The 26,555-nt window shown below is 36.2% G+C and overlaps 3 protein-coding genes across 4 annotated transcripts; 2 read left to right on the plus strand and 1 right to left on the minus strand.

Moving 5' to 3' along the window:
• The first annotated feature begins 4,023 nt into the window (after positions 1 to 4,023).
• On the plus strand, positions 4,024 to 11,215 carry LOC107940690 (uncharacterized). 2 transcript variants are annotated; one of them, XM_016874132.2, is made up of 16 exons: positions 4,024 to 4,529; positions 5,132 to 5,531; positions 5,661 to 5,886; positions 5,989 to 6,234; positions 6,355 to 6,470; positions 6,826 to 6,924; positions 7,078 to 7,165; positions 7,291 to 7,520; positions 7,711 to 7,895; positions 8,145 to 8,344; positions 8,839 to 9,171; positions 9,262 to 9,363; positions 9,584 to 9,881; positions 10,266 to 10,414; positions 10,495 to 10,779; positions 10,861 to 11,215. In XM_016874132.2, exons 2-16 carry the CDS (start codon positions 5,233 to 5,235, stop codon positions 11,068 to 11,070), a joined length of 3,066 nt encoding a protein of 1,021 aa, XP_016729621.1. In that variant the 5' UTR covers positions 4,024 to 4,529; positions 5,132 to 5,232; the 3' UTR covers positions 11,071 to 11,215. The 2 variants fall into 2 exon arrangements, with proteins under 2 accessions (XP_016729621.1, XP_040950069.1); XM_041094135.1 differs by lacking the exon at positions 4,024 to 4,529 and adding an exon at positions 4,644 to 4,790.
• A 1,186-nt stretch (positions 11,216 to 12,401) lies between these two features.
• LOC121217796 (patatin-like protein 2) lies at positions 12,402 to 20,748 on the plus strand. The gene is made up of 10 exons (XM_041094136.1): positions 12,402 to 12,572; positions 12,695 to 12,741; positions 13,633 to 13,757; positions 13,895 to 14,076; positions 14,154 to 14,343; positions 14,458 to 14,479; positions 19,583 to 19,722; positions 19,802 to 20,101; positions 20,214 to 20,386; positions 20,495 to 20,748. Exons 1-10 carry the CDS (start codon positions 12,523 to 12,525, stop codon positions 20,589 to 20,591), a joined length of 1,326 nt encoding a protein of 441 aa, XP_040950070.1. The 5' UTR covers positions 12,402 to 12,522; the 3' UTR covers positions 20,592 to 20,748.
• Positions 20,749 to 24,026: 3,278 nt separating this feature from the next.
• On the minus strand, positions 24,027 to 26,390 carry LOC121217797 (patatin-like protein 2). Its single transcript, XM_041094137.1, has 7 exons — positions 25,988 to 26,390; positions 25,708 to 25,895; positions 25,384 to 25,570; positions 25,113 to 25,274; positions 24,702 to 25,004; positions 24,388 to 24,560; positions 24,027 to 24,265 (listed from the first exon to the last, which is right to left on the minus strand). Exons 1-7 carry the CDS (start codon positions 26,171 to 26,173, stop codon positions 24,163 to 24,165), a joined length of 1,302 nt encoding a protein of 433 aa, XP_040950071.1. The 5' UTR covers positions 26,174 to 26,390; the 3' UTR covers positions 24,027 to 24,162.
• Between the last annotated feature and the right edge of the window lie 165 nt (positions 26,391 to 26,555).

Here is a 26,555-nt window from a genome sequence, read left to right on the forward strand (position 1 = left end):
TCCCCTCACCGGTTGACGTCGTAGGGAGTACATCATCCCTTCTTCTGAGGATTTCATAACATCCCCAATTGGATGTAGATTGCCAACCACTAGAACTTGATGCCATTCCCCAGTACGTATTTCCAGCATCAAACATTGAGCCACCGACGTACATGTCCCATCCACCGACAAAGTGTCTTGCGGGGGATGTGGATTCAACACCACTACCAAACATGGGCTGTTCCGTGTTTTGTAACCCGCTAACCGAATGTCGGCCAGGGGTCCTATATATATCGTGAACACCGGTCGCAAGTACATCACTTGGCGATGTAAATTGTACATATAACTCAATATAATGTGCTCCACTAGCAAGATGAGTCTGCACCATTGCCTCCAAGCTACGACCACATTTTATGTCGAACGAGTCATATGTCACCGGATCAACAGAAGAACAGAATCGGTACGGAATAGACAGAACTTTCATTGGCGTCGTTCCGAAAAATTTACGCCTAATTCTTTTACGAAGTTCTGTCAAATCTATGTTCTGGTTAAAAACCAGTCGCACCGTATTCTCTGACAAAAAAACACCATTCTCGGTGTGGCAAACCTCACCATCATAGTAAATAACAGTACTAATACTTCACTCATATTCGAAACTCTAACCTTCTTAGCCTCTCTAAATTGTTTCTGCTGTGACTTATGCATTTTGAGAACATTTTCTGCCTAATTTATAACCTCAGCCCAAACATGCTACAGTAGCAAAAACGCGTCCACAAGGGCGCGATTTCACAAATTCTTCTTAAATAACATCCTGCTAGAAGTGATTTTATACTATTTGCTCACAAACGTCAAAAAAAATTATTTCTTCCATGACCTACTGTAGCAAAAACGTGTCCACGAGGGCGCGATTTCACAAATTCTTCTCAAATAGCATCTAGCTAGAAGCGATTTTATACTATTTCCTCAGAAACGTCAAAAAAAATTTATTTCTTCCATGACCTACTGTAGCAAAAGCGCGTTCACGAGGGCGCGATTTCACAAATTCTTCTCAAATAGCATCTAGCTAGAAGCGATTTTATACTATTTGATCAGAAACGTCAACTCGAAATTATTTCTTCCAAGACCTAAAAACCCTAAAAGCCAAAAAAACCTAATGTGGGAAAAACGGCAAAATTGCGTCCCCCGGAATGCGCTATGTGGCATGAAATCGCGGCCACGTCAGCGCGCTTTGCTGATGTGGCAGCAAATCGCGTCCTGGATGGAGCGATTTGTTGCCATGTCAGCATAGCGCACTGACGTGGCCGCGATTTGCTGGCGCGTCCCCTGGCATCGTGCTGACGTGGACGCGATTTGCCGGAAAATAGACCATTCCGGTAAATAATTAAATAATGGGCCCATTTCGGTAATTTTTCAAAAAAAGGGGCTTTTTTGTGTAAATTACCCAAAAATAAAATTATATTTTGACACTTCTAAAAATGATAAAAATTTAATTTATTCATTTAAAATTATAAATATATATGCTATTAAAATAATAAAATTATATTTTTATCATCGTAAAAATTATAAATTTAATTTCGACCCCTAAAATATTTTCTGATTTCGCCTCTGATTTGTAGTACATAAAGTAAAAATGAAGAAGATGAGAAAATATTGAAAGAAATTCTAAACGTTTCCAACGTTTGTTGTACCAATTAAAACTATAAATTAAAAAGGATGAATTAAAACATGTTAAACATTTAATACAAAAAATCAAAACTTATATCCGAAAGTCAGAAAATTCTATCAACTGCTGGTTATAATACCTACCTTTATCGTGAACCACGAAAAAGTAATGGTGACTTGGTGAGTGGTGAAGCGAAATAGACAAAACATGCTCCGTTGGTCCTGCATATTAACTTGAAAACCCCAACTTTAACGGGCCAAAACTAACGAGCTCTGGCTTCCTCCTGGGCTAAAAGGAATAGGGAATGAATATGAAGCAGTGTTTATGGACCAGCTTGCCTCTCAATCCCAAGTCGGCACCGGCCTCATGGAACTCGTTAGGCTTTTGTCGATTTCGAGTACAAGGTTCCATCAGTTTTCAACACAATTTGCCTGCTGCACTCTGCAGTATATAACACAAACTGTATTTATGAATGAGAGTGACCTCTCTCTTCATTTATTTTTAATATTAAATTTGAAAATTATTATTTGAATTTATATATTTAAATTAATTAAACTGTTTGTTGAATTGATTCTTTTAATTTCATATTTTTTATTAAATTTAATATTTATAATGATTAAAATATTTAAATTAAAATAATATCAATATTTACCATCAATAAATTATATTCTTTTAAAACTTTTTATGATTATTATTTAAGAGAAACAACTATGACAAAAATTAAAATTGTAAAATATAAAATTAAAAATCTACAAAAAAATTATTTTTTTTTCTCCAAATCATTTGTTTCTTATATTTTGTTTTACCCAGTGACGGTGCCATCTTCCGGGCTGATTATTGTCTGTCTTTTTTTCCCTCCCATCAATCATTTCTTTCTTTCTTCTTTTTATTCACTCCACATATCCTCTATTTTTTCAGTTGGCAGATTTATTTTGTGGGTATCTTTATTGTCTTCACAAGTTGTGATGGACAGATAACGGTGTCTATCATTCGCTAAAATTTCATTGGCCACCGGTAGTTTTTCTAGAAATGTGGGTGACTCTTCGTCAACTTTTTAATCTGTTTCTGTTTTGAAAGTATTTCAGAATAATAAATGATTTCACAAGTCGATTTGGACTTGTGTTGTCTTAAGTTTTATATATATATATTTGTTTATTTTTCGATTGTTTAATAAATCTCCAGTTTTAGAAGTTTTTGTTTGCTCTTATAGTACGTTTCATTTTGCAAGTGATTTTAGGGATGATTTTATTGTCATCCTCTCAAGTTTAGCGAATGCTTAATTCTTTTGTTGTCGCTTTGGACTATCCAGAACTGATTTTCTTATCGTATTAAGTGCTTGCAATCACTCCAGAAATGTCGTACTTGAGTTGTGAGAAAGCCAATTGCAACGTGTTCAATATTCTATTAATGTTAAGGCTAAAGTCTTTGTTGTGTTGATAGAGTTTGTTCTTCAGAATCTACTACGAATGTTATTATTATTTTTCTTGGATTAATAAATTTACACCACTGAAAAAAATTATAAAATAAAATTGATTGAAGTGGTCGGTTTGGATTTAATTATTAGCTGAATTTGGTAGAAAGCAACTTGGTGGTGGCATTAAATTACGTCCATGAGATAAATGAGGTCAAATTATAAAAAAGATGACATCCGACCATCGTGGCACTCGTGTGACGGCTTCCAAATTTATCCCTATTGTTACATTCAGCTATTATTTGGTCGGTATTAATAAAATACTTCTAAATTAGGTGACAATGTAGGATTCTTACGCTTGCTATCTGCTCAATTCATGTTTTATCTTCAGAAATAGTTCCCATGCATTTTTTTCTTCTTGTTATATATGGATAAAATTAAATGATAAACAGTAAAGAAAGTATTTTGGCTAAGTTAAAAAAAACAAAAGGATATTTGTACCAAAAAACTAAACAAAAAGGAAATAATCCATTCTAATCCGGGAAACAACAAGAGAGAGAAAGATATATATATATTATTTTAATTAAATAATTATTATTTTTTAAGTGTGTGCTTGTTTTGGGTTTTCAAAATTTAGATTCTCACATCGGATTATCAATTATTTTGATTAAAAATATTACATATACATTGAAATGAAAAGATTATAATAACTTGTTTAAGAAATAAATTATTTTGTTTGACTCAATAAATTCATTTTGTTCTTTTAAATTTAACATAATTAAAAAAATATAAATTTGATACTTTAATATTATAAAGCATATAAAAAAAACAATGAAACCGAACATATATTAGACAAGTTTTTTTTTTTTTTTGTGAACAAAATGCGAGGTAACAATGAACACCTACATATCAAAATCGAAAGAAACACAGATTCGGAATCGGGCAGAAAAACAGTAGCAAATCAAACGATCCATCCATGTCCGAAATTAGTTTGCCGAATCCCAACAAAATCAGGGGCAGGGATTCTCCTAACACTCTTCTCTTTTTTTCTTTTTCTTGAAAATACATTGGATTAATTTACACATCACTGGCTCATCCTCTCTCTTTTTTCCTCACACCAGCACAGCATCCACGTGTCCGGTTATCACTCTCCCTCACCTTCAAGCAAACTCCACCGTCTTCACCAAATCAAACGGCCCCAATCACTTGAAGCCTGGCTTCAAAAAAATTTAAACCGAGTCTTTTTTTCCCTTTTTTTTTTAAAGTCAATTAATATTTTTCTTAAGAAAAACGAAAAAGAAAACAGTAAGGGACCTCTGCAAGTTATAAGAGATGAGAAAAGGAATATGCTATATGCCCATACTGAGAAGTATTTTTTTCCCCTTTTAAAATTTATATATAAATTCTTCGCAGCCATCTATACCCGCTTTCCTTTTTTATTGGTTCCACATGCAGACTTTCTCTTTCTCTATTCAGGTACACCCTCTCTCTCGATCCTCTTTTTTTGAGTTATCAAAGCCGGCGCTTGTTTTAGGCGTTTTTTAATTATAAAAATAAACATTTTCCTGATTTTTCTGCTAGCTGTCTAGTGAATTCGTTACTTTTTAAAGTCTTGTAATGATGAAGTTTCTGTTTTATGGCGGTTATGTTTTTTTTGGCGCTTTTTAAGCATAAATTTGTTGCAAAACCCTAGTGGTCTGTTTGATTGGCGAGGGAAAAAAACAGCTAAATAATTAGGCAAGTACAAATTTAATTGTTGTTCTATGTTTTTATCAATTGCTTATTTTCTGCTTACGTTAAATTCCTTATGAAGTGGCAAATTACGGGTTCAGTTAGAATAACATGATTTATGCGTCATTGGATTATGTTTTATCACAGTTATTATATAAATAGATCATTTTAGCTAGATGGTAAATGTTTACTTGATCTCATTGGATTATTAATTTGTTTGGAAGCTTAAAATGCTGAGTTAAATCTAATTTATTTGAAATTACTAATTTCAAGTATAAGGCTATTCAGTGTTGTTATTAGGAACTTGGAGCTGATCCTTGTGCTGCTTTTTCAATTTATTCCTGCAGGTGAAATTAGGGCCTCAGGGGGCGGATTTTTGAGACATTGAATCAAGTTAAATTGGATAAGCTAGCAAAAGAATTAATTCCTTTTTTTATTTTTTTGAGCAATGGGTTCTGATAAGCACTCAGCTGGATTATTACCTACCCTCAGAATGGAGAGGGTTCGAACGATTTTAACTCATACATACCCTTACCCGCATGAACACTCTCGGCATGCTATAATTGCAGTAGTTGTGGGTTGTCTGTTCTTTATCTCATCAGATAACATGCATACCTTGATAGAAAAGTTGGATAAGAATATCAAATGGTGGTCTATGTATGCCTGTTTGCTTGGATTCTTTTATTTCTTTTCATCTCCATTTATAGGGAAGACTATCAAACCGAGCTATTCAAATTTCAGTAGATGGTGAGTGTTTTAATCTGATGTCTTGAATCATATTGAGAATTTATGTATTTTTTAAATAATTTTTGGTATACAGTAGGAAGCTAAGAGCAAGACATGGCTTATTTGTGTTTATATAACTTGAATTTGCAGGTACATAGCGTGGATTTTAGTTGCAGCTTTGTATCATCTTCCTAGTTTTCAGTCAATGGGACTGGATATGAGGATGAATTTGTCTTTGTTTTTGTCAATATACATCTCTTCGATTCTCTTTCTAATTGTTTTCCACATTATATTTCTTGGCCTATGGTATCTCGGTCTTGTTTCTCGTGTGGCCGGAAGGAGGCCAGCAATCTTGACCATTCTCCAGAATTGTGCTGTAAGTGTTGAACATGAACTTGACGATTTCTTATTGCAATGAAGGTTTTAGCTTTTATGTAGGTGCTGGTCCTTATGAGTATTTTTCACTTGATCTTTGTAGGTTATTAGTATAGCCTGCTGTGTATTCTATAGTCATTGTGGTAACCGTGCTATGTTAAGGGACAGACCTTTTGAACGGAAAACTTCTAATTGGTTTTCCTTTTGGAAGAAAGAAGAGAGGAACACATGGTTAGCAAAATTTGTTCGCATGAGTGAGTTGAAAAACCAGGTCTGCTCATCTTGGTTTGCTCCAGTTGGCTTGGCTAGTGATTATCCACTTTTGTCCAAGTGGGTCATTTATGGTGAGGTAAGTTGCTGATCCACTACAAAGTTCTATATCATTGCTAGCATACTGTGGGAACATTTTTGTTTGCTTTGGTTTTTTAAATCCTTACTACATTCTTTTCTCTTACCATCTCATTTGCAGTTAGCTTGCAATGGTTCCTGTCCAGGTTCATCTGATGAAATTTCTCCCATATTCTCACTTTGGGCTACATTTATTGGCCTTTACATGGCCAATTATGTAGTGGAACGGTCAACAGGGTGAGTAGTGGCATTTAGCTTGTCTCGAAATTTGTGAAATATGTGTTATTACTTGTTGGAATGAGAACTATAATGCATCTTTCTCGGGATTCTTGCATTGAGGTTCAGATTCATCCACTGTTCAGTTTGCTCTATATTCTAGTATTGAGAGTCATTTCATTGCAGTGGCACTGTATGCATGTATTCTTTTGATTATCATTTCCCATTTTCTACATTATCCATCATGTAGGTGACTCTCATCAGTTTCTGGGTCTAAGATTGTATCTTTTATAGGATTGAGTTACTATTGCTTCTTGATGCCTTCATCCTTACTCTTGATTCTGATCTCTTGCTGCACTTCCTGTATCAAATTCAGGTGGGCCCTTACTCATCCTTTGTCTGTTGAAGAATATGAGAACCTTAAAAAGAATCAAATGAAACCAGATTTCTTGGATATGGTTCCTTGGTATTCAGGGTAAGTGATCATTATTTCTCATGTTCTTTTACCTTTTATTTCTCATCCTTTGCCCTTTACCTTTTATTTCTCATGTTCTTTTACTCTCTTATGGGGTGGGAGCAAAAATATTTCAATCTTTTGACCTTAAGGTGCTTATCTCTAATTTTTTAGAACATCAGCTGACTTGTTTAAGACTGCCTTTGACCTCCTGGTATCAGTAACTCTGTTTGTTGGTCGGTTTGATATGCGCATGTTGCAGGTATAGTTCTAAATTTTGATTTTATATTATTAGTGTACTTCTCGTATTGTTTTCTAATGAAATTTCTTTTTGTAAATATTTTATCATGAATTGATTTTCTGTCTCTTTCTTTCTGCCTTTGTCAGGCTGCAATGAGCAGGGTTCATGAAGGAGCTCAACAAGATGATCTTTTCTATGATCATTTGAGTGAAAAGGAAGATCTATGGTTTGATTTCATGGCCGATACTGGTGATGGTGGAAACTCATCATATACTGTAGCTCGGCTGCTTGCTCAACCTTCCATTCAGCTTTCTAAAGAGGATTCTGTGCTCACACTGCCACGTGGGGACCTGCTACTTGTTGGAGGAGATCTCGCGTAAGTTGATACTATGTCTTGGGTACAATTTGTTGCTTGGGTTGAGAAAATCAAGATTTTAATATTGATGGTTTAGTTATTGATGAAGCTAGAGCCTATTCTGTAGCTTCTTGAATGTTTGGTTGATGATTTGGCCGAAAGTACTCTCATATTCATTGTTTAGCACTCAAAAGTTGTGGTTGATGTGTAGGTATCCTAATCCATCAGGATTCACATATGAAAGGCGGCTCTTTTCTCCTTTTGAATACGCTCTTCAGCCTCCAACTTGGTACAAACATGAACATATTGCTGTAAACAAGCCTGAATTACCAGAAGGGATATCTCAACTCAAGGAATACGATGGACCTCAGTGTTTTCTCATTCCTGGAAATCATGGTAGGTCCTACATTTGAGGCCCAATTTGATCATGAGTGATTTATTTATTTTTTCTTTTCGCATGAGACACAAAGTTCAAAAGAATATGTACTGCTATTTTCAAGTATATATTGCTCTAATTTTCTCATTGTCTGAAATTTTTCTCATGTTTCCTTCATAAAACCTTATTTTTGTTAATGAAGAAGTCCTGTACTTCTGTTTCTATTTAAAGATTATATTATGTTTAACAAAAGTTTGCATTAATTTCAGATTGGTTTGATGGACTTAATACGTTTATGAGGTATATATGCCACAAGAGCTGGTTGGGTGGGTGGCTTATACCTCAAAAGAAAAGTTATTTTGCTTTGCATCTCCCAAAAAGATGGTGGGTATTTGGTCTCGATTTATCACTACATAATGACATCGATGTGTACCAGTTCAAGTTCTTTTCTGAATTGGTAAAGAACAAGGTATCATTTACTCCCAAGATCTGTCATTTTCTGTTATGTCTTCTACTAATCTTACATTTTGAATTGTCTTTCATGAGAAAGGAGGGGGTATATTTGTAACTTAATGCCAAACTTGTCTATTCTTTTATGATGTCATATTACTTGTCTTTCATTAATGCATTCCTGAGAATTCACATTTAAATAATACTGGTACTCTTTACCTGGGTGTTGTGTCCTGCATTTGATGCCTAACGCTTGCTGGCCTTGATTCACCTGCAGAGTAATCGACCTTGTATAGATCGAGTGGTGCACGAATTCTGGCTCCTCTGTACTAAAGCATACCTTAAGAAGTCTGATACAATTACCAAATGATATAACAGTTACAAATTTAACCTATTAGATCGTAGACAGTTGGCTATTCTGAGGGTTATCCTTTTGTCTGCTTATCTATTATACTTCTGTCCAGAACTTTATACTGGTTGAGAATAATTCCATTCATCCATTTTCCTTTTCAGGTTGGAGAAAATGACACTGTGATTGTTATGACGCATGAACCACAGTGGCTTCTTGATTGGTATTGGAATGAAAATTCCGGACGGAATGTTTCTCACCTTATATGTGATTACTTAAAAGGAAGGTGCAAACTTCGAATTGCTGGAGACATGCATCATTATATGCGCCATTCATGTGTTCCATCAGAAGGGCCGGTTCATGTTCACCATCTTCTTGTAAATGGGTGTGGAGGGGCATTTTTACACCCCACTCATGTGTTCAGTAGTTTTAATAAATTTTATGGGAAGACATACGAGTGTAAAGCTTCATATCCTTCTTTTCATGATTCAAACAGGGTATTCTTCCTTTCTTTTAGTACACCTTTGGTTCCATTTCCCTTGTTTCCTTTGAGTTCTTACTCTTGTTGGGGTTGTTATTTGATGCAGATTGCATTAGGAAATATCTTGAAGTTCCGGAAGAAGAACTGGCAGTTTGATTTCTTTGGTGGCGTCATATACTTTATATTGGTTTTCTCTATGTTTCCACAGGTAAAGTTCTTTTAAGCTCTTTGGAATTGATTGAGTACGACTTGGTTATCCTAATGTCAGTTGTCATTGGACCAAAATTGGCCTAATTACTATGATCTCCCTAATCTTTCTATTAATTTTTGAGTTGGAAAGCGTACATGTTTTATGATATTATTTGACTCTTTGTCAGGTAAGCTAACTCTGTTACTTGAGTGACTGATCTGTTTCCCTCACTTTGTAGTGTAAGCTTGATCACATATTGCAAGGTGATTCATTTTCTGGTCATCTAGGGAGCTTCTTTGGCACAGTATGGGATAATTTTGTATATGTGCTGGAACATTCTTTTGTATCACTGACTGGCGTGGTGCTATTGCTGATCATGGCAATTGCATTTGTTCCATCCAAAGTATCACGGAAGAAACGTGCAATAATCGGAATTATTCATGTATCTGCACATCTAGCTGCGGCCCTTATTCTTATGCTGCTCATGGAACTAGGTCTGGAGACATGCATACGGCATAAACTACTAGCAACTTCAGGTGAGATTGTAATTGTCTTCTCTGCAAAGCTGTCATTAATATTGTTGCTGTGATCACCTCATGTTTAATGTTTTACATTATAATATGCATAAAGCAAATTGAATTTGTTCAAAACTCCATAAAAAGTGGATACTTAGACTATTATTTTCTTGTCATCTTTAATGTTTTTGAGCAAGGTTCAAAATTTCAATAATATGCAGCCCAATTTTAGATTTTTACTTTCCTGTGGTATCTATATTTTGAATCGTTATGTATTAGCTTATGTTTCCTAGTAAAAGCAAATCCAATATCCCAGCAAAAAATAGTACACCTAAAAATAACTCTGGGAATGACTGCCTTGATGTGGTCCTTTTAGTGGAAATGATAACTTATTACTGTGTTCAGGTTATCACTCTTTGTATCAGTGGTACCGTTCAGTAGAAAGTGAGCATTTTCCAGATCCTAGTGGTCTTCGTGCTCGTATGGAGCAATGGACATTTGGCCTCTATCCAGCATGTATCAAGTATCTCATGTCCGCATTTGATGTTCCAGAGGTAAGAAACGTCTCCTCTAAGAAATACAGATACCTTTTCCCGGTTGAACTCTATTGATGGATTGCCATAAACATTACCAGGTTATGGCTGTCACCCGAAGCAATATTTGCAAGAATGGAATACAGGCGCTGTCCCGAGGGGGTGCTGTCATATATTATGCTTCAATCTTCCTTTACTTCTGGGTTTTCTCGACTCCTGTGGTTTCTTTGGTGTTCGGAAGCTACTTGTATATCTGCATTAACTGGTTTCATCTACACTTTGACGAGGCGTTCTCTTCTCTCAGAATTGCTAATTACAAGTCATTCACACGATTCCACATCAATCGTGATGGTGATCTTGAAGTTTTCACTCTTGCAGTCGATAAGGTAAGAAAGCTAGAGTGATTCACTGGCCACGATCCTTTTCTTCATGGTTTGAATGTATACATTGATCCCTTTGAGATGCAGGTTCCAAGGGAATGGATGTTGGATCCTGATTGGGATATGGAGCAGAAGCAGCCACAACAGTTGAGCCATAGGAGAAAATACCCTAGCAAATGGAGTGCAGCAGCAGGGCAGCAGGATCCAGTGAATACAGTCAGGGTGGTTGACCATTTTGTTATAAGACAAAATGAGAAATCTGATTTTGTATCAAGTAATGGGTCAGTTAGTCGCTGATCTTTGTTGTAACATCATTCTAATTTCTTAAATATAGGCAGCAATGAAGGGAATGTATATACGTCAAATGTCATAGTTGTTTAGACGGACTAACATCATTCAAATGTTAAATGTTAATGCAGCTAATAGTGTTTTTCCACAGCCATATCATGCGTTGTAGTTGAGGGAATTTTAAATGGAAGCTTATAGTTGAGCTTTTCATTAGAATTATCCAAAAGAATTATAGCTGCAGTGAGGGAAGGTGGTTTAATTTGAGTTTTTTTTTTTAAATGTTTCTTTAGAAGTTATAATCCATTTATAGTGGATTAGATCAAAAACTAATCTTTCTACTATTCAATTAATGGATTAATTCAACATTCAATTAAAGTAAATAAAATTAAAAATGAAATTTTAATAGAATTAAGGTTTATATATTTGTAAATGAGATCGTGATGAATGTTAAAATTATATCAAATTTTATAAATTACTAAAACAATTATTGATATGGCACCATTTTACAATAACATTTCATACACAAATACAAGAAAATAAATCACAATAGCCAAATACTCCACAATATAGGAACTGTTTCTTTGCAATTCTCCTTGATCCAAATTATTTCCCCTAATGTCTTTAGCAATAATCTGTAATATCAAACGTCATGATTATTCCAATTGTCAATTCTTAGCTCTAGATTTGATCCAAATTATATTGCTCTCAAAAAGGGGCATTGTACGTTTCCTCTTGAGATTTACACAAAACATAGACTAAACCTATTCTTTGAATTCTTCTCGCCACTTGTCCATGACAGAGCAATCCTTTGACACAAATTTTTCATAAAAATAGAACAATTTTTAATGAAATTTATGTTTTTCATATATATTTTTTTAATCTACTTTCGTCCAGTAAAACACTTAAAATATAGAACCTCTTGTGAGAATTGCCCGATCATCTCACTAAATTCATACTTGTGAGAATTTGAAATCTTAAAACCTTAAAATCTCTTCTACCATTAATCATAAATCACATTGATGATTTAATTGGATATTTAAATTTAATTTTATTTTTGCTCTATAGTTATATGTGTTTTTTCCTTTTCATTAGGAGGTTTATAGTTTGGTTAAAATTAAATTAATCGACCAAATCAATTTAATTTAATTAAGCGATCAGTGGTTGACTTTAGTTCGGTCGGAGATTGATTAAAAAATTTTTAAAATTTTAATTATCAATTAATTCGATTTAAAATCAGATAATTAATTGAATTAACTAAATTAACCTAAATAGTTCCCAATTGGGTAATTTCTCTCTCTTTTTATTACCGAAATAGTTTCCAATTCCAATTCCAATTCCAATTCCCTTTCCTCTTTTTATTTTTATTTTATTTTTTTCTTCTGTCTTTTCTCTAACCTTCCTTCCTTTCTTCTACCCTTTTTAGAACAGTTCGTTTCTTCCGTCAATTCTACCAGATCCCAAATGATCGCTTCCTCTCTTTCATTTTTTCCCCATAAACGTTACATTTTGAGGTACATTTTTTTTTCAAAATTTTCTTTTTGACTCGCTATTTTCCTTTTATATTTTGTATTTTCTTTTATGGTTTTCCCCCTTTTAATTTTTGGGTAACTTAAGTTTGCTTTTAAAATTGCAGGATCTGGGCGGTTACTTTTGTTGGAATTCATTCTATATTGCTTTCAAGTAATTTGTTTTTGATTGTTTGGATTTTCCATGCTTTGCAGATGTTTTTTTTTTCCTACAAAAATATTTTCCCTTTTATCATTTTTCTTGATTTTAACAAAGGAAGGTAGGCTTACAGTAAACTTAAATTTCAACTGAATTAACCAATAATACTTCAATTTGTTTGAAAAAATTTCGATTCATTCTTTATAATTCAGTCAGGTAATAACACATAAAATTTGTTTTAGCATAGAAATCTTCTTGTTTGCCTTAGAAAAAGAAATGAAGATTTTGGATTATTTTAACTAAAAATTTTAAAACATTAAACATGCACATAACAAAGGCGGTAAAGTTTGGTGATGGGCCTAACTTGTTTGCTTCATATCATCATATGGGCGGCAAGTTTAGGATGTGGTCCAGGGACCACATGGGGAAATTCATTGACCAATGCATGTAGTTCCCAGATAGAGGAGATTTTGTTAAAATAAAATAGTTTGATTAAATTATTATAAATCTTCCACATCTTTTGAACTGATCAAAGGTAAAAGAAATTAAAATAATAGTGATACGGAGAAGGCTCCTGACAAACAATGAAGATAGACGGCTTTGAACTCTAAAACAGCAGCCTTATTTCAAAACTACTAGGCCCTGTAAACGTTTTAAATGTTGCTCCAAATTTGCTTGGATAAGAGCAGAAAAAGTCGCTGACCCATGCACACGAATGTGTTGTCAAATTATTTCCCCCCCATCGCAATTAGTATTAAGGAGGAGAGGGATTGTGTGTCTATAAATAGTTAAGCATGTGTGATCAATCAAAGAACTCAAACCTCCAAACTTGTTTAAAAGTTGAAGTTTCCCTTCAAGTTCAAGGCTCTTAAAAACTGAATCTAATCTCTTTCACGTATATGGAAGGTCCAAAGGAACAATTACAACCTCCAGCTTATGGAGAGTTGATCACCATCCTCAGCATTGACGGTGGTGGAATAAGAGGAATCATACCCGGAACCATTCTTGCTTTCTTAGAATCTGAGCTCCAGGTACGCACTTACCTACATTCGATCTTGAAACCAAAAAAATCCGAAATAAGAAAGGTTCTTGATCAATCCATGCCTTTTTCCTCGTAATAATTTATAATGATAACTGATATCAGATGTTTTGGGTACGTCTTACACAGAAGCTGGATGGTGAGGAAGCAAGACTCGCAGACTATTTTGATGTGATTGCAGGGACTAGCACGGGCGGCCTGGTCACCGCCATGCTAACTAGTCCAAATGAAAAGAATCGACCTCTGTTTGCTGCCAAAGATATAAAAGACTTTTACCTACAGAACTCCCCTAAAATCTTCCCTCAACCAGGGTATATGTTTAGATTAATATCCAATTATGATCCAGACCTGAATATTATGTTGCTGACATTTGTTTTTTTACTAGCAGATCTCAATTATTCCCTCAAACAACTAAAGCTATCAAAGCTCTATCGGGACCAAAATATGATGGGAAGTTCCTGCATAGCCTTGTTAAACAGAAACTAGGAGACACAAGATTGCACCAGACATTAACCAATGTTGTTATCCCAACATTTGACATCAATCATCTTCAGCCAATCATCTTCTCAAGCTATCGGGTTCGTATATACAATATATTCACTTCAGAACTCGCCTTTCAATTCATGAACTTTTTCCGAATCAATATGGATTACTTCTTCTATTAATATAATGTTGTGTTTCAATTCAACCAGGTGAAGGAAAAACCTACTTTAGATGCTGTTAAGAAATGGCTTAAAATTGGTAGTGGATTGTTGTTGTTGGTAGTGGGTTGTTGGTGGTAGTGGATTAGTGGATGGTTGTTGGTGTCCATTTTCAACCACAAATCTTTGCCAAAGTTTTGGACAATTATGTCCTTGAACTCTCTTATAAATAGAGAGGTTCATTAGCCATATTCATCATCCCAAACCAAGAGAGAGCAAAGCTTGTTCTTTGAAAGCTAGGATTTTAGCTTTCGGGTTTTCTATAGGGGTTGAGAGTTGTGAGGTTCTCGGGTTGTGTCTTGAGTGTAAAACACTTGTAATCTTCATCTTGTTATAGTGAAATTTCTTTTCGCCTCTGCCCGTGGACGTAGGCATTAAAGCCGAACCACGTAAATCCTTGTGTTCACTTTATTTTTCGTTCCGGTCAATTTACTTGTAGTCATATCGGAGTTCTCGAATCGATCCTTTCCGCAACAAATTGGTATCAGAGCGTAGTTGAAGGAGTGATAATATTTTCTGAATTGCCCTGTGACTGCAGCTTTGTCTGATCTTTCACATCAGGAAGAAAATATTATCATTCATTCAAAGGTTCCAAATTATGGCTACAAGTGTTTCATCGACTAAGTATGATGTCGAGAAATTTACCGGGAAAAATAGTTTCAGTTTATGGCGCATCAAGATGCGGGCAGTGCTGGTTCAACAAGGATTGCTAAAAGCATTGTCTGGTAAAGATAAATTACCAAGCACGCTTTCGGAAGAGCAAAAGGATGACATGCTAGAAAGAGCACATAGTGCTATTCTGCTATGTCTAGGAGATGAAGTGCTACGAGAAGTAGCGGATGAGAAAACCGCGTCCGGTTTGTGGCTCCGGTTAGAGAGCAAGTACATGACGAAGTCATTGACGAACCGGCTCTACCTCAAGCAAAGACTCTATGCCCTGAAGATGGAGGAAGGTACACCTGTTTCCCAGCACCTGGATAAATTCAATTCCATTATCATGGATTTGAATAATATCGATAACAAAATCGATGATGAGGACCAAGCAATAATTGTTTTGTGTTCTTTGCCTCCCTCGTATGAGAATTTTGTTGATACAATGATGTACGGTCGTGATGACCTGACTCTAGAGGAGGTGAAAAATGCCTTGAGTTCCAGTGAGTTGAGGAAGAAAATCACTGGTAAGGTGGTCGAAAACAATGAAGGCGAAGGCTTGGTTGCTCGAGGAAGATCCAAGGCAAAGGGTGGAAGTTCAAGTAAAAGCCATCCTAGATCGCAGTCCAAGAAGAGAATACAGTGCTACTACTGTAAGAAGTACGGGCACATGAAGGTAGATTGTCCGAAAAGGAAGGAGAAATCAGAATCACAGGAGCAACAAAATGATCGTGCGAATGTAGCTGATGCAGATTCTTCAAGTGATGCCGAGATCGTTCTTGCAGTATCCGACTCTTACGCTGGTGGGAGATGGATTCTTGATACGGGAGCTACATTTCATATAAGTACTTCGAAAGATGCATTCTCAACATACGAGAAGCATTCTGGTTCAGTACTAATGGGAAATGACCACGCATGTCAAGTCATGGGGATTGGCACAGTTCGTATAAAGATGTTTGACGGTATTGTTAGAACTCTAACTGATGTTCGGCACATTCCAGAAATGAAGAAAAATTTGATCTCTTTGAGTACGTTGGACAAGAAAGGCTTTCGGTACTCTGCTGAAGGTGGAGTTCTCAAGGTATTCTCGGGTGCTTTGACTGTGATACGTGGTAATTTGGAGCGGGGCCTTTACTTCCTCGATGGTTCCTCGGTTACAGGTGTTGCGGGAGTGTCATCATCAGATGATCTAGATTCTGACACCACGAAGTTATGGCATATGCGGCTCGGGCATATGAGCGAGAGAGGCTTATCGGTGCTAAGCAAACGAGGATTATTGTCTGGGCAGTGTACAGGAAAGTTGAATTTCTGTGAGCACTGCGTCTTCGGTAAGCAGACTCGGGTAAAGTTCAGCACTGGGATTCACAAGACAAAAGGCACAGTGGATTACTTCCATTCTGACCTTTGGGGGCCTTCTCCGACAATTTCTAAAGGTGGTTACAGATATCTGCTTACCTTTATCGATGATTACTCGAGAAAGGTTTGGGTGTATTTTCTGAAGAGCAAGTATGAGGTTCTCATCAACTTCAAGCAATTTAAAGCTTTGATCGAAAATCAAACAGGAAAGAAGATCAAGCGATTCCGGACGGATAATGGCTTGGAGTTTTGCTCAGGTGAATTCAATGAGTTCTGCAAAAATGAAGGAATAGTGAGACACCGCACTGTTCGTCGAACACCACAACAAAATGGAGTTGCAGAACGCATGAATAGAACTCTCTTGGAGCGAGCTCGTTGCATGCGATCAAATGCTGGGCTCGGTGAAGAATTTTGGGCTGAAGCTGTTAATACTGCTTGTTATTTGGTTAACAGATCTCCGTCAACAGCTATTGAGCTGAAGACTCCTGAGGAAGTATGGTCTGGTTCTCCTGCTGATTACTCTGGTTTAAGAGTGTTTGGCTGCCCTGCGTATGCTCATGTAAATGAGGGAAAACTCAAACCGAGGGCGAAGAAATGCATATTTCTTGGATACGGCCAAGGGGTGAAAGGATACAGGTTGTGGTGTCCTGATCCGGTTTCGTCCAAGTTCATCATCAGCAGAGATGTGACTTTTGATGAGTCATCCATGCTTCGATCCACCACAAATTCCCGGGAAAAGGAGGAGTCAGATAGAATGGGAGATCACGGTGTTGAGAAGCAGGTGGAGTGTCAGGTGGACGCTCCAATTCCTACGGAAGGTACTTCAGTCCAGGATGATCAAGTTGAGGTGCAAGATTCCGATGAAGATGAGTCACCTCAAGAAAAACCATATAGCATTGCCACTGGAAGAACGAAGAGACAAATCAAACCAAATCCGCGTTACGCTAATCTGGTGTCTTTCGCGCTCAGTGTGGCGGAGTCCATTGGTATAGAACCTTCCAGTTATAATGAGGCTGTCACGTGTGATGAGTCGGCACAGTGGGCAATTGCTATGAGTGAGGAGATAGAATCTCTTCACAAGAACCATACTTGGGAGTTGGTTAAGCCGCCAAGTAACCAGAAGATAGTTGGTTGCAAATGGGTCTTCAAGAAAAAGGAAGGCATCCTAGGGGTTGAAGCAACTAGATTCAAGGCACGATTGGTTGCTAAAGGCTTCACTCAGAAAGAGGGGATTGACTACAATGAAGTTTTCTCCCCAGTCGTAAAGCATTCTTCCATTCGTGTATTACTTGCCATGGTGGCCAAGTCTGATCTAGAACTTGAGCAGCTTGACGTAAAAACGGCGTTCTTGCATGGTGAGCTCGAGGAAACAATCTACATGCGTCAACCAGAGGGTTTTACAGTTCCTGGTAAAGAAGACCATGTCTGTCTATTAAAGAAGTCTTTATATGGATTGAAACAATCCCCAAGGCAGTGGTACAAGCGGTTTGATAGCTTCATGATTCAGCATGGTTACACAAGATGTGACTATGATGCTTGTGTCTATCATCGGAAGCTCTCAGATGGTTCGCACATTTATTTGTTGCTGTATGTTGATGACATGTTAATTGCTTCCAAAAACATGTCGGAAATCAACAAGTTAAAGTCGCAGTTGAGTGGTGAGTTCGAGATGAAGGATCTGGGTGCTGCCAAGAAAATTTTGGGCATGGATATTCACAGAGATCGCAAGGCGGGCAAGCTTCGTGTGTCGCAGAAGAACTACATTGAAAAGGTTCTTCAACGCTTCGGCATGGATAAAGCGAAAACTGTGAGTACTCCGTTGGCACCACATTTCAAACTCTCTGCAGAGTTGTCACCACAATCTGATGAAGAAAAGCAGCAAATGTCTCACATTCCATACTCGAGTGCAGTTGGAAGCGTGATGTATGCAATGGTTTGCACTCGTCCAGACATTTCACATGCAGTTAGTGTGGTCAGCAGATACATGAGTTGTCCTGGCAAGGAACACTGGCAGGCCGTGAAATGGATTCTCAGGTACTTGAGAGGTTCTGCAGATTTATGCTTGGTATATGATCAGAGTGACTGCACTAGCAGTGTCACGGGCTATGTGGACTCTGATTATGCTGGAGATCTGGACAAAAGAAGATCTCTGACGGGTTATGTTTTCACTTATTCTGGAGGAGCCATTAGTTGGAAAGCTGTGTTACAGTCTACCGTAGCCTTATCTACGACTGAGGCGGAATATATGGCGTTAGCAGAAGCAGTGAAAGAAGCATTGTGGATGAAAGGTCTAGTAAGCAGTTTGGGTTTACAACAGGATTTCACTGTTGTATTTTGCGATAGCCAGAGTGCCATACATCTGACTAAAAATCAGATGTTTCATGAACGGACCAAACACATTGATGTCAGATATCATTTTGTTCGGGAACATGTTACGCAAGGTGACATTGTTATCAGCAAGGTTGCTACCGAGAAGAATCCTGCAGATATGTTAACTAAGGTGATCCCTGCATATAAGTTCAAGCATTGCTTGGACTTGATAGGTATTCGGGATTGATTAGCGCCAGAGAGGCGTTTGGAAGAGGTGATCCAGTTCGAGGAATTCACTATGATGTTCAGCTTGGTAAATTTCAAGCCAAGGTGGAGATTTGTTAAGAAATGGCTTAAAATTGGTAGTGGATTGTTGTTGTTGGTAGTGGGTTGTTGGTGGTAGTGGATTAGTGGATGGTTGTTGGTGTCCATTTTCAACCACAAATCTTTGCCAAAGTTTTGGACAATTATGTCCTTGAACTCTCTTATAAATAGAGAGGTTCATTAGCCATATTCATCATCCCAAACCAAGAGAGAGCAAAGCTTGTTCTTTGAAAGCTAGGATTTTAGCTTTCGGGTTTTCTATAGGGGTTGAGAGTTGTGAGGTTCTCGGGTTGTGTCTTGAGTGTAAAACACTTGTAATCTTCATCTTGTTATAGTGAAATTTCTTTTCGCCTCTGCCCGTGGACGTAGGCATTAAAGCCGAACCACGTAAATCCTTGTGTTCACTTTATTTTTCGTTCCGGTCAATTTACTTGTAGTCATATCGGAGTTCTCGAATCGATCCTTTCCGCAACAGATGCCTTACTCTCAGACATATGCATTGGAACCTCAGCTGCACCAACCTATCTCCCAGCCCATTACTTCAAAACCCAAGACAACAAAGGAAACGTGAAAGATTATAACCTTATAGATGGCGGCGTAGCTGCAAATAACCCGGTAGATACGCGCATCCCAAAGATATATAACTTCTGAGTTATGTAGCAAATGACTTATATGTATATTTTGGCCCTTTCAGACTTTAGTTGCTATGGGGGAAGTGAGCAAGGCGATCATTAACGGAAACTCTGATTTCTTCCCAATTAAACCCGTAGATTATGGAAGATTTCTGGTTATCTCCTTGGGGACTGGCTCTCCAAAAGCCGAAAAGAAATACAATGCAGCAGAGGCAGCTAAGTGGGGTGTGCTAGGTTGGTTAAACAGCGAGGGTTCCACACCTTTAGTTGATGTATTCACTCAAGCAAGCGGAGACATGGTCGACTTCCATCTTTCTGTAGTGTTTAAAGCTCTTCACTCTGATAAATACCTACGTATTCAGGTACATACATTTTGCAGTCAAACTCTAAGCTTCCAATGGGAAAAGATTATATGAAATGCACTATTGATTTTATTCTTTTGTGGTTTTTAACATCTTTGAATTATGAACACAGGATGATGGATTAAGTGGGGATGCATCTTCCGTTGATATAGCAACGAAGAAGAATTTGGATGAACTTGTGAAAGTTGGTGAGGGACTGTTAAAAAAACGAGTTTGTAGAGTTAACTTGGAAACCGGCATGTTTCAACCCTTTGCCCAAGAAACCAATGAAGAAGCTCTTAAAAGGTAGAAACTGTAACATGTGTTTTAGCTAAAATATCTATGGATTATTGATGTGTTTTAGCTAAAATTTCTATGGATTATTGATTTTGGATAATAATTTTGATCTTATAGGTTTGCAACACTACTGTCTCGAGAGAGGCATCGTCGACATTCTAGGACACCCCAAGGAAAGGCTGGAGGATATTATCAAAATGGTGTTAAAAATTAGTGTGTATGTGTCTTATTTTTTATTTTTTATAATAATTGCTTTTAGAATATGTTGTAATAATTCCTTTTAGGTTTAGCAAAATCCAAATGAAACAATACAGTTGTATATGTCTTTGTTATTATTATAATTGAAATTGCCAAAGTTGATTTAATCAATACATCAAATGGTTATGGACTATATAATATATCTCATTCCTCCATTCTCTCTTTCTGTATAATTTAATGAAAGTGTACAATTCACCCGAAAAATAAATACAACAAAAAGTTGGTTTAGAAAGTAAGCTGATATTTTTTATTAAAAATTTCATCCATTTTTACGGTTAAAAGTTGGTGTTTGGATGATGAAATAGCTAAATAGTTGGCGTACTACATGTATTTTATGTTAACATACATAGACAAATTTTTAACCGTAAAAATGAATAGAATTGTTATTAAACCTTTTGATCTAATGTATTAAGACTAATTTACCCATTTTTTAGTAGATAAGACAATGTTATTTAACTCCTGGTATAAGGCGTCAATGATATTTTTATTTTTGGAAATTAATAATAATACTAAAATCATGTGGTTGAATTATTATTTGTGGAAAATTTTAAAAATTTAGAAAAATTAAAATATCTCTGTGATTGAAGTGGTGGTGTCATGAATAGAAAAGTGTATATGACTTACGTCATCTGGATTTCATCACACTCATGATGAAGTGGTACCTTAAGTGTATATGTCTTTTCACTAATAATCAATTTCTATTTTAAAAACATTTTAAATATTATTAAATTGTTAGTAATTAAAGAAAAAAATGAGTAGTGACTAATTTGATAAAAGTTGTAAAAGTTGAAAGTTAAAGTTGTGATTATACCTAATTTTTAATAGAGTTAACGGAAAAAATTAATAAGATTGAAAATGAGTAATTCAAAAAGTAGAGGGATCGATTTTGAAGAAATAAAAATAAATGAGCTAAATCAAGGGCGAATAAAAGGGGTAGGCATGGGCCTTGCCTCCCAAAAATGAAAAGTTGCTATTTAGTACCCATATAAGTAATGAAAATATAAATTAACATATGATAAAATTACATTTTTACTCCTTATGAAAAAAAAATCATGTTAAATCCTTTCAAAAATGATGAAATCATAAATTAATATATAATAAAATTATATTTTAACCACTTAGAAATTTATAGTTGAATTCTAATCTCTCAAAAAAGACTTTCTCGATTCACCCCTAAGCTAAATCTACGCAAATCAATAAGTATAAGGACTATCCTCAAGCTCTAACCTTTGATATAAATATCTTTGCCAACTTTTAGTCATGGTTAGACTTTTATTTATCATGGGGAGGTTGATTATAATTTGGGTAAACTATAATGCAGATCACTCTAAAATAGGATTGTTCTGATTTTGTCAATTTAGTCATTTAATTAAGATGATTGTTCGAAGTGCTCACCACTGTTAAAAATTTCGTTAATCTACTAATAAATTGTTGATGTGATACTTTTTTTTACTTTTGACTAAAGCTAATGACTTCTTCGTAATTAGTCAAAAATAATTTTTTTTGTTTATTTACAACATAAGACTAAAATTTGTAAGGTTTCTCTTTTTCCTTCTTCTTATTTGTTTTATGGGAAAAATAATAGTAAAAAGACTTGTTTATTTGACTTATATAGATTTTATAGTAAATATTATATTTATAGTATTTATTTCTACATGTTTGATTTGTACTCGGATGCGTCTACATGCTTCTCCTTATCGTTAGATATATCCACTCCCATATCACAATCCTCATTCCTATCATCCCATTCATTATCTCCCTGGTTTCCATTCCCTTCATTTAAAATTTTCTCTCCTACAAGTCCATCTGAATTTTCACAATCATACGTCGTTTCACAAATTCCCATATCAACATTCAGCTTTGTATTAATGTCACTAGCACATTTCTCCATACCAACATTTGCCACCTTATCAGAACATGACTGATGGTATTCTAACCGAGCCTCAGAACCCTTATTTCGATCGTCACTTCCGTTCATCTTTATTTTCTCATTGCACAGAATATCTTACTAAGCTGAAATTTATTTCCAACACATGAATAAAATAAATTTAATTACCAACTTGAAGGTCAATTACTTCATCGATACCATTAAAACAATCCCTGATGAGTTGGATGTTTCCTCTCATAAAAGATATAGGTTCTTGAGTTTCCTCATTAATGGAAATAAACTCTCCCCACCACCCTGCCATTTGGAATGTCAAAATATTCCACACATGAATTGGCACACCATACAGCAAGATAGCCAAACTCTTCGGTTCTCCATTTTAATTGAATCAGTCCATACTTGTTTCTTTAGGAACCATTCATCCAAGATTTTACCTTGTTCCAATACCACCTCCTTCATCTTTTCCTCACTTTCTAATACGATAAGCACTATTGTGCCCCCGAGATTCTTACAATTGAAAAACCAACAAGCCCCGCTTCACTCATCTTCATCGCTAGGTCTTCTATTTTTATAAAGTTTTTGCACCATCCTACCAAGCATCGTTGCAAACTATGTATTTTGTCATCAATAACCCCATGGACTCGTTTCCCTTTTAACACTTTGTTCATCATCTTTATCTTTACCATCGTTATCCCCTTCATGTCTAATAGCAACCCTCTCATTTCTCAGATCCCCAGCTTGTCTCTCAAATCGTTATCTTTGAACTTCTTCCTACTTCGAGTTATGTCCTTTCCTTCTCTAAAACGTCTTTCTGCCCTGAAACTGAACCATGTTCCCACCCAACCGTTGGTTCATCATCATAAAATCATCAAGCCTTTCAATGCCTCTCCTTGCATCACGAATGCTCCCATACCTTACAAAACCAAATCTTCTACCAGCAGCTCCTCTCTTCTTAGGTATAAACACATCCATTACCCTTCCATGATATCCAAAAAGCTGTTGCAACCATCTCCAATGCCTTCTTTCCGGTAGATTATTGACAAAAACTGAGACACAGCCTTTCCGATCCCGGCCTTGTTCATCTTTTTTTTTTTACCTTTTCAGTCCCAAAGTCTTTCACCTCTCTGGTCCCAAACGAGCTCAGCTCTTTGGTTCTCCGTCCAGTAACTATGTTAACAATACGATTTGAACTTATATTTAAATTGTTAATTTTTTATAATAAAATCAAAATTAATTGGATTTGATTAGGTACATAATTCACAAGACTAGGAGCAGGTACGAGAAAGAAGTACTTATTCACAATTTGAACTTGATGTCTACTTCGAACATGATTTCAAACATAAATTATTTGTTGCGAATTGAATAAAATGTTAGGAAATTAATGACAATATATATAAAAGTGCGTGGAAATATGATAATTTAAAAAGAAGAAGAAATAATTAATCGATTACAAATTGACTGCTGTAATTAATACACCATTAGCTACGCAAGCTAATTTTTTTGTTTTTTAAGAAAAGAAGAAGGCAAAACATGCTACATATATATGAATTTCTGAAATAAAATAATAAAATAATTCAAGGCTAATCAGGGGTAGTTAAAACTTAAAAGCTAATTCAATTAAATTTCTGAAATTCCTAAGAAATTAAGAAGATGGATCAGTTGTTCTATGCCCTGCAAGCTGGTGCTTTCCATGTGGTGATGTCATGTCACGAAGCCGTTTTTCCTTAGATAGCACTTGAGCTAATCTGCAAGCCAAAAATAATCCGAATTAGCACCATATATGCATATATAGTAGACTAATAAGTAATAACATAAGGTGGAACTCAAAGAATATGATACATGTTGGAGTAACTATATATTTATATACCTGATGAGCGCCTCCTCATTTGTACCCTGATTAGAAGGCTCAAATTTACCATTCTCCAAATTCACCCTGGAAACTGGTTTTTTCAGCAGATTTTCCCCAACTTTTACAAGATTCTCCAAGTTTTCTTTTGTAGCGATATCCACAGATGCCACCGTCCCACTCAATGTATCGTCCTGCAAATTGTTTTAGGCTTGAATTAGGTCACGTATGTATATGCTAGGTCTTTTTTATGTTATATATGACTTAGCAGCTACATTTCCCAATAAAAGAATGAATCTTGATTTCTCTGTCTCTTCCATATATAGATCATATACCTGAATACGGAGATAACTTTTTTCAGATTTAAGTGCTTTGAAAACAGTAGCATTGTGAAAGTCCACCATATCACTGCTTGCTTGCATGAAGACATCAATGAGCGGAGTGGAGTGTTCGCAGGTCAACCATCCCAAGAGACCCCATTTTGCTGCCATGTGAGCAGGGTACTTCTCTTCACATTTCTGGGAACCGGTGCCCAAGGATAAAACTTGGAAGCGAGCATAGTCGTTTGGCTTTATAGGGAAGAAATCAGGGCTCCCGCGAGTGATCTCTTTGCTCACTTCATTGATGGCTATTAAGGTCTGCAAGAATTAACCCAAATGAACAGCATATATATGTGTGAAGATTAAGGTTTCTGTGAACTACTGGTAACATCAATTCCATCATTTTAGATAGATATAAATACATACGGGATTATTAGCAGCAACTCCACCGTCAATAAGATGGAATTCTTGAACTTTGCCAGTGGAATCCTTGGTCTCAAACTGATGGGCTGGAAGATAAGTTGGCGCAGCAGACGTTCCTATGCATATATCGGAGAGCAAAGCATTTCTGCAAGGGTTGTTCTTTACCTACAAAATTACATATATATCAGGGCAAAAAAAAGAAGAAAAAAAGGCAAAGGAGGAGATTATAATTTAAATATGTAATAATAGGGTATTAGTTGCAGTGTAATAAAACCTCGTAGGAGGAGAAGATTTTTGGCTGGAGCTGTTTGATGTCAAACGTGGGGATGACAACATTTGTCAGTGTTTGGTGCAATCGGGTTTCTCCCAACTTCTCTCTAACAATCTTGTGCAGATATTGGCCATCATACTTGGGACCAGTTAGTAATTTCACCAAATTTGTAGCTGGGGCAAATGGGGTGCTGTTACATATAACAAAAAGGAGATATCATGTCAGACTCCCCGTAATCATAGTATATTTATATGACATTTGTTGGTATGATTTTTGCTTCGGTTTTATTCTCATCTACAAGTCTACAAATGATCATCAGTTAATTACCAATCTTGGGGGAAGATTTTTGGGCAGTGTTCAAGATAGAAATCGTTGATATCTTTGGCAGCGAAAAGAGGGCGATTTCCGTTATTGGGATCTGGGGTCGTCAGCATGGCAGTGACGAGGCCACCCGTACTAGTCCCAGTTATGACATCAAAATAGTCTGCCAGTCTCGCTTCCTCACCATCCAGCTTCTGTAAATAGCAAAATTAACATGCATATATATTAGCATACAAAATGGTAAAAATATGAGTCCAATAATGAATGAAAACAAATTTGTAGCAACCTGAAGCTGAGACTCTAAAAAGGCAAGAATAGTTCCGGGGATAATCCCCCTAATTCCACCTCCATCAATGCTGAGAACAGTGATTAAGTTCCCGTAGGTGGGAGCTTGAAGGGGAGATTTTGGGCTTGCAACTGCAAAATTGTCTTGTGGGATACTTCCCATTATGATGACTGAGATCGAATGCATTCGGGGTTTGAGCTAGATAACTAGTAGAATAAGCTGTCTAAAAGCTTTATTGGTTAATTAGTATGTTTGATGCTCTCTGGAGGAAGGCATGTCATGGGTATTTATACAGTTGAAGGCAGCACTACTTCTCTCTCTCTCATGCGTGCTAAATTGAATCATTCAACGATGCCATTAATCTTCATGCAAAACGAAAACAACTTGCAGTTTCATTGATAGATCGGCCAAGCTTGGTCGACCGAAATACAATCTATGTTGTTTCCTAAAAGAAAATCCCAACTTCAAGGAAACCCATAGGGTTTGAAATAGTGAGCAAATGTACTTTTCTAAACTTGTTTTGTTTTTTTGCCTAAGTCGTCGTATTACTTTTCCATTTGAAACTTCA

Source organism: Gossypium hirsutum, chromosome D05, assembly GCF_007990345.1.
Source record: "Gossypium hirsutum isolate 1008001.06 chromosome D05, Gossypium_hirsutum_v2.1, whole genome shotgun sequence".
In the NCBI taxonomy this organism is placed as follows: domain Eukaryota; kingdom Viridiplantae; phylum Streptophyta; class Magnoliopsida; order Malvales; family Malvaceae; genus Gossypium; species Gossypium hirsutum.